General features: G+C 30.6%; 3 protein-coding genes across 7 annotated transcripts; 2 read left to right on the plus strand and 1 right to left on the minus strand.

Moving 5' to 3' along the window:
* Positions 1–120: 120 nt before the first annotated feature.
* LOC116432201 (putative RNA-binding protein 18) lies at positions 121–2973 on the plus strand. Its single transcript, XM_031988734.2, has 5 exons — positions 121–271; positions 392–489; positions 955–1168; positions 1242–1318; positions 1379–2973. Exons 1-5 carry the CDS (start codon positions 266–268, stop codon positions 1590–1592), a joined length of 609 nt encoding a protein of 202 aa, XP_031844594.1. The 5' UTR covers positions 121–265; the 3' UTR covers positions 1593–2973.
* Positions 1997–2835, minus strand: mRpS25 (mitochondrial ribosomal protein S25). The gene is made up of 3 exons (XM_031988766.2): positions 2690–2835; positions 2406–2512; positions 1997–2332 (listed from the first exon to the last, which is right to left on the minus strand). The coding sequence occupies exons 1-3, from the start codon at positions 2824–2826 to the stop codon at positions 2064–2066; spliced, it is 513 nt and encodes a 170-aa protein (XP_031844626.1). The 5' UTR covers positions 2827–2835; the 3' UTR covers positions 1997–2063.
* AlaRS (alanine--tRNA ligase, cytoplasmic) lies at positions 2825–8216 on the plus strand. 5 transcript variants are annotated; one of them, XM_031988422.2, is made up of 14 exons: positions 2825–2973; positions 3584–3751; positions 3834–4022; positions 4100–4245; positions 4313–4504; positions 4570–4860; positions 4934–5318; positions 5400–5723; positions 5789–6047; positions 6112–6364; positions 6442–6706; positions 6784–7068; positions 7174–7351; positions 7445–8216. In XM_031988422.2, the coding sequence occupies exons 2-14, from the start codon at positions 3608–3610 to the stop codon at positions 8125–8127; spliced, it is 3594 nt and encodes a 1197-aa protein (XP_031844282.2). In that variant the 5' UTR covers positions 2825–2973; positions 3584–3607; the 3' UTR covers positions 8128–8216. The 5 variants fall into 5 exon arrangements, with proteins under 5 accessions (XP_031844282.2, XP_031844265.2, XP_031844255.2 ...); XM_031988405.2 differs by lacking the exon at positions 2825–2973 and adding an exon at positions 3158–3291; XM_031988395.2 differs by lacking the exon at positions 2825–2973 and adding an exon at positions 3220–3384.
* Positions 8217–8218: the final 2 nt, after the last annotated feature.

Below are 8218 nucleotides of genomic sequence, written 5' to 3' on the forward strand. Positions count from 1 at the left end.
CGAAGCATAAAAAAAATGTTTGTCTAATGTACTGAAATTATTTTATAAACAGTTCTTATACCGTTTACAATTATTACCCGTGTGGATGAACAATTTACTAAACTGTCGTGGTGCTGACTGTGTTAGTGATCTGCTGTATTTGTAAGATTTCCTATAAATACTCAAATACTAATGCCTAATTTTCCACGGGAACACATTTTAAGATCAATATCTGCAACTAAGGTTTCTCAGTATTAATTTGATACCATTTATAGACACTATCGATATGGAGGTAAGCACTTCTTCACGTTTCAATCATATGAAGGTTAGACGACCGTACTTAAAGTCCGTCGCATACATCAAAGACATGAGCATTCCGAGTTTACTAACATAATCTTTGCTTTATTTACAGCCAGTTAATAAAGTTCCTCTGCCATTAGAACCAATAAAGTCAAATCAGGTGGAAGATAGGAGGTTGTGGGTGGGCAATTTAGATTTAAGAATTAATGAGTAAGTATTTATTTGGATTATTTCTCATAAAGGAGAGTCATTATTGGGAGAAGAGTTGTTTAAAGAAAAAGTAGTTTAAATCATAAGTTAACAAAGAATCATATAATAACATGTAGAATACTTGTCTTAATTATGACTTTACCTTCAAGGAAAAGTCTCAGGTATTATGCTAATTCTTCTATAAGTTTCTACAGAATGATAAAACTTGAAATGTTGATGATACAATGTATGACTTTAATGGCACGTGACCAATTGTTATTTCTCAATTTATATAATTATATTCTTTTCTAAGTATATCTAAATCATGTTAAAACTTTCCTTAGTAGTCTATTTTTATATTGATCAGTGTAATACCTGGGTAGTCCTTGTTTTTTAGACTGTTGTAGAGCAATATTTTACTTTCATAAAATATTCCTTTATACAATGGAAAAAATCTGAAAAAACTAACTCTTTATCTGTCAACCGGTACCAACTCCTAAAACTCGTCCAAAAACATGGAACTATTGAAAAGTTCGACCTCCTATTCCATCGGTCAGGCCCACAAGCTGGTCAACCAAGAGGATACGCATTTGTTACCTACAAAACAGTTCAGGATGCAGAAACAGCCAAAGATGCTTTACATAACTTGAAAGTAGGAGCGAAAAATATTATTGTCAGATGGGCTCATAGCGTAACAGAGGTAATTTGTTAAACATTGTAACTGTTGATCTTCTCTTAACAAAAGATGATAACAATGATTTTTTTTATTAAAGCCTGACATAGATAAACCAAAGCCAAAAATAGATATACCTGCTTTAGCTGGAGCTAAGAAAGAAGATAAAAGGATAAGGTAAAGTAACATAAAAGGAAATACTATAAATATTTTTTATATGAATATAATTTTTTACAGCCGTGAAACAGCAATCCAAGCTATAGAAGCCAAACTAAAGCTCATGAAAGAATCGGAGGAGGAATTTGAATTAAACAAACCTTTAAATGGATCACCTATAATACATTTATATCAGAAACCAGAAAACCCAAAACCGTCCACATCAACTCGTTATCATAATCGAAATCACCATCACAACAATAAGCCGTATAATCGTTATAAACCTAGAAGATAATTTAAGTCCCTTTCTATCTCATAATATTAAAATTAAAAATACAACTTATTTTTACTGATCAACATTTGTTCCATGACTATAGTTGATATGTTATTTATATTTTCTATTTAAATCTCGTCTAGTTTGTTTTTTGTATACTGTAAACTTTTAAGTTCACATTTTGTACCTTTTTCTACTAATCGAACATGATTCCTACAGCAATGTGACCGTGCGTATGATACAGAAGTATCTTGATTCACTGATAATGCAATGCTTAATATGTACACTGATGTACATGTATTTTCATAATCTACAATATCTTTTTATAATAAACGAATATATACTTTGAACACGCATCTTTTTATTCTAAAGTAAACAGATCGGAAAACGTTTAAATATTTAAATGTATATAATATACTACTTGATAAAATAATAAACGATAGTTATATTTATTAATTATAATATGTTTACAGTACAATGCACAAAATTATTTTATGATTCTTTATTTTTGTTACATTGATGTTTCCCACGCATATGAAATGGTAAAGGTACTGTACCAGGACATGGTACTTGACCTGGAATCACGCATATACAACTTCTTTCACAACCATAACCAAAATATGCAGGATTATCCCTTAAATTTCTAATTTGTTCTTCTTTTTGCAAATTTTCAGTTGTTTTACCAACTACTTTTATAAGATGATATAATATATCTTCCTTGGATTTTCCATCTACATCTATTAACATGGTTTTTCCATCATCTGTGTAAAATGAACAGTTGGTTAAACTAATTGGTCAAATATGTACATACTTATATACTACAATATTACCTACCATAATAACATTTTATAAAAGGCGTTGGTGTTAAATTTTTAAATGTGATCACTTGCACTTCTGGATTTTTATACTGAATTTGTGGTACATTCCAGAATACAAACTCTCTAAAAATGAATGAAAGAAAACAATATTAAAATCATGATTTCAAATAATTATGTTTAAGACAACGAAAGATAGTATATTGTAAAAACAATTGTACTAGTACGACCCTTTTCATTTAAATTTATAATCTTTTAGATTGAGGGATAAACATATTTTTATAAACATAACCTTATGTCTACCTAGCTCCTTGATGATGTTCTCCATGTGTGTTATAATTGATTGAAAATATTTGTATTGCATCTAATAAAATTAATCTGCCAGCTCTTAAGTATGGTAATGTTCTTCGTATAGGTGCTGCACCGATCATAAACGGCATTTTGACAGTGTTTCAATAAAATCTATGCACCAGAGTAAATTATTTCTTTCCTGGTTATCTGAATTGATTTTCGTTTGCGTAGCACTGAAATATTGAAACCCTAGTATAAGTTTTAAAAAGTTTGCATCTTCAATAGTTGTATTCAGTGTAAGTATGTAATTCTTCTACTTAATAATAAAAAAAGTCTTAGAATCACAACATTTACCTTCTATTATTTACACGTAATTAGTTTACAACATTTGTAATTCAGAATAAATAAAATTTTACTGGTAAACAACAAGTTTTGAACCTTTATAATCTTATACATGAAATAAAGAACATTATTAACCAATCATAAAATGTTTAAAACAGGATCATGATTATGTTCGATAGTTTCGTTATTTATTGCGTGACCACGTTTCCCGTTGGTATAGTCTGTGTACTGTAGTTACGGAACGATCTCATTTTCAGTTGCCGGTTCGAATGGTATGCACGTATCACCGCTGAATTCTTTTATTTCCTTTCTCTTTTGAAAGACGTTATCAGTACTGCTGCATAACCAGCTGTTTTGACATAAAAGTGATTATTTCTGAAAAATTTATAATAATACTGCGATAATAATAATACGATATTATCAGTATTTAAAAAATTGTTATAGATAGCTTTAATGCAACATTAGTTGCACTAAAAGTGTTGTGTTACTTGTACATACAGTATTATTTATTCCCATATGCTATGATTATCTTTGAAAACATTAGTAATTTGTTATTTTTTTCAGAAAGAAAAGAAGATAATATAAAATATGGGTACATTTATGACTGCCAAGGATATTCGACAAGCTTATATTGACTTTTTCCAAAGCAAAGGTCATGAGTACGTACATTCCAGTTCAACAATACCTCATGATGACCCAACATTATTGTTTACAAATGCTGGAATGAACCAGGTACATTAAAAAAAAATGTTATACATCATATGAATATAAAATTGCATCATTTACTTTCATATTTCTTTATAATCTATTTTAGTTCAAACCAATATTTCTGGGAACAGTAGATCCTAACAGTGAGATGGCAAAATTTGTAAGAGTTGTTAACAGTCAAAAATGCATTAGAGCTGGGGGAAAGCACAATGATTTAGATGATGTTGGGAAAGATGTTTATCATCATACATTTTTTGAAATGATGGGCAATTGGTCTTTTGGAGATTATTTTAAAGTAAGCATCAAGCTGACAATGTTTTTACTTTATCAAGAAAATATTACATTTCTTAAATATGATGTAATATTTTTTAGAAAGAAATTTGTACTTGGGCCTGGGAGTTTTTAACAATCAAATTAAAATTATCACCTGATAATTTATATGTAACTTATTTTGGTGGAGATGAGAAGAATAATTTAAAGCCAGATGAAGAATGTAAAAATATCTGGCTTTCACTAGGGTAACTGGGTGTTAATTGATTTATTTAATTTATATTATTAAAAAACTAATCTTCTGTGCTTCCTTAGAGTACCTCCTACACATGTTTTGCCTGGAAGTATGAAAGATAATTTTTGGGAGATGGGAGAGACAGGGCCTTGTGGACCATGCAGCGAACTGCACTACGACCGTATAGGTAACAGAGAAGCAGCTCATTTAGTAAATCAGGATGATCCAGATGTTTTGGAAATTTGGAATCTTGTATTTATACAATTCAATAGGTAAGTCATTTATAAGATAGAGAAAATGTAACAAATCTTACTTACTTGATTCTATTCTGTTGCAGGGAGTCTGATGGAAGTTTAAGATCATTGCCAAAGAAACATATTGATTGTGGTTTAGGTCTAGAAAGATTAGTGTCGGTTATTCAAAATAAACGCGCTAATTATGATACAGATTTATTTTTACCACTTTTTGAAGCCATTCAAAAGGGTACAGGAGCACCACATTATGAAGGAAAAGTTGGTGCGGATGATAAAGATGGAATAGACATGGCATACAGAGTTTTAGCTGATCATGCAAGAACTCTTACAATTGCTCTCGCAGACGGAGGTGTACCCGATAATACTGGCAGAGGGTGATTAACGCATAATTATTTATATATACTACTTTTAATATATTTATTATTAAAATAATAATCTATAATATAGGTATGTGTTGAGACGAATTTTAAGGCGTGCTGTACGTTACGCGACAGAAAAATTGAACGCGAAACCTAGATTTTTTGGAACATTAGTGAATGTGGTTGCAGAGTTGCTTGGTGATGTTTTCCCTGAAGTAACTAAAGATCCACAATATATCATTGATATCATTAATGAAGAAGAATCTCAATTTCTTAAAACTTTATCGCGCGGTCGTAATTTATTGAATCGTACTATTACAAAACTAGAATCATCCACTATTGTTCCCGGTGATGTCGCTTGGCGTTTATATGATACATACGGTTTTCCTGTTGATTTAACACAATTGATGACAGAAGAAAAAGGTCTGAAGGTGGATATGGTAGGCTACGAAGAAGCAAAAAAACAAGCTCAGGTATTATATAAAATTCATTGTAATAATATTTTGAAAATATTGTCTATGGAACAACTGGTAATTATCCATTTTCTATATTAGCTTGCCTCCCAAAGCAAAACCGGTGGTGTGGATGATCAACTTAATTTAGACGTTCATGCAATTACTGAATTACAAAACAAAGGGATCAAGCCTACTGCGGATTTACCAAAGTATAATTACTCTGTTATCAATAATAAATTATACGAGGAATACGATTTTATTCCATGTACAAGTACGGTACTCGCTCTTAGACGAGCTAAAATTTTTGTCGACGAAGTGTCTTCTGGAGAAGAAGTTGGAATTTTGTTAGATCAAACTAACTTTTACTCTGAACAAGGTGGACAAATATATGATGAAGGATTTTTAGTGAAGACGGATGATGAAGTAAATAGTAAATAATTTGTTTACATATGTGTACGCATTATTAATAATAATGTTCATTATTTTAGGAGACAGAAATTCGGATAAAAAATGTTCAAGTCAGAGGTGGTTATGTCTTGCATATGGGCTCTGTAGGTCAAGGAGTATTAAGAAAAGGTGATACAGTTTACTTGAATATAGATACTACACGCAGGAGACTCGTGATGAGCAACCATACGGCGACTCATATACTTAATTTTGCTCTTCGAAAAGTATTGGGTACGGAAGTTGATCAGAAAGGCTCTTTGGTAGCACCTGATCGTCTCCGCTTTGATTTTACAAATAAAGGTTCGTAAAAAAAGAAATATTTTAAAATGCAATATGAAATATAATTTTTAAAGTTCTTTTTCAGGTGCTATGACTCCGGAGCAAGTGAAACAAGTTGAAGAGATTACTAATAATATCATACAAGAAAAGAAAAACGTTTATGCTAAAGAAAGTAAGTTAGCATTAGCAAAAACTATCCGGGGTTTACGCGCTATGTTCGATGAAACATATCCGGATCCTGTCAGAGTAGTTAGCATAGGAATTCCAGTTGAAGATTTGGAAAGTTATCCTTTGGGTTCGTATGCAATGGAAACCAGTGTAGAATTTTGTGGAGGAACGTAAGTAAACTTTAGATTATTAGTGCAAAATAATTTAGATTATAAGTAAGTTGTAACTTTAATTGAATATTTTTTAGCCACTTGCATTGTACACAGCACATTGGAGAATTTGTTATAGCTAGTGAAGAAGCAATCGCTAAAGGTATTAGGCGTATTGTAGCTCTTACTGGTCCTGAAGCAACAAAAGCTCAGAAAAAAGCGACAGTACTGCAGAATCAATTGGATCAGCTTCGAAAAACTATAGCAGCCGATAAAAATGGCATTAATTCTAAAGAACATGTGAAAAAAATTGTTGAATTAACAGATGATGTCTCACGAGCTACAATTTCAAGTTGGAAAAAAGTATACATGTTATAATGTTATTATATAATATTTTATAATGTGTAAATATATGAAACAGACGTATCGTTTTTGCGTAGGACGAAATACGTAAAATGTTGAAAAACTTGAAGAAAACAATTGACGATCAAGAACGCATTATAAAAGCAGCAATCGCTAATACAGTGGTCGAAACTATTCAACGAATAATTCAACAAAATGTTGGATGCCCAGTATTAGTCGAAGTCTGTGAAGCGTATAGTAACACGAAAGCTTTAGATTCTGCCTTAAAAAAAATAAAAGCTATATCTCCGGAAACAAGTGCATTACTTGTTAGTGTGGATTCTGATACTAAAAAGATATTTGCACTTAGTACAGCTTCCAAGGTGAGATGAAATATTTAATGATAACTTAATATATTAATATAATATATTATATTATAAATAATAACTTAAAAAATAATTATTTTTCCATTTTGTGACGTACACTAGTCTGCTGTAAATAAGGGCTTGAAAGCAAATGAATGGATTCAAGAAATTGCTCCACTTATGGGAGGAAAAGGTGGTGGAAAACCGGAGTCTGCTCAAGCTTCGGGTACCAATATTTCATGCTTGAATAAATTAGTGCATACAGCTAAAAATTTCGCTAATTTAAAGCTTGGAATTACAGGTAAATATTATGCAAAATACATACACTAATAAAAGAACATTACAAAAAAGGAAATAATTTCTAAATTAAAAATAATCGTGGTTTGAATTTCAGATATAATTAGAAAAGATAATCAGGATAATAAGTCTATAACTATTGAAAATTCCGTGTGTTCGAAAGTTTCAAAGGATAATTTAATACTTCACTGTGATGTTGGAAGTATGAAATATTATCGTGCTCAGATAGTAGCAAAGTATAGTGGAAAAGAATTAATTATATCAGAAAATAAAAGTAATCGTGAAATTCCTACAGATATAAAGCTTGAAGGAAATGGGTTTGAATTATTTGATAGTAACGCAATTGCTTTTTATTTAGCAAATGATCAATTGAAATGTTCAAAGGATTCATATGCATTTAGTCAAGTTTTACAGTGGTCAAGTTATGCGGATAATCATATTTTGCCTGCAGTTTCTGGGTGGATCGTTCCATGTTTGTTAGAAAATATACCTAATAATATGAAAGCGAATTTCAAGACATCTAAAGAAGATCTTCTTTCTTCTTTAAAAAAGTTGAATAATATATTACTTACAAAAACTTACTTAGTTGGAGAAAGAATTACCCTTGCAGACATTTCTATGTTCACCGCTTTAGTACCTCTATATGAACATATTTTTGATTCAGTATCAAGGAAACAGTATCCAAACTTAAATAGGTGGTTCTTTACCATTTTAAATCAGCCAGAAATACTTTCTACATTAAAAAATTTTCAGTTGTGTAAAAAAACTGTAAAACTTTAAGATTTAATGATCTTGAATAATTGTTTTTTTTATAACTGTTTCTATTAACAAACTTTATTACAAATATATAATATAATTGATTAGAATAATT

Source organism: Nomia melanderi, chromosome 3 (genome assembly GCF_051020985.1).
Source record: "Nomia melanderi isolate GNS246 chromosome 3, iyNomMela1, whole genome shotgun sequence".
Lineage (NCBI taxonomy): Eukaryota > Metazoa > Arthropoda > Insecta > Hymenoptera > Halictidae > Nomia > Nomia melanderi.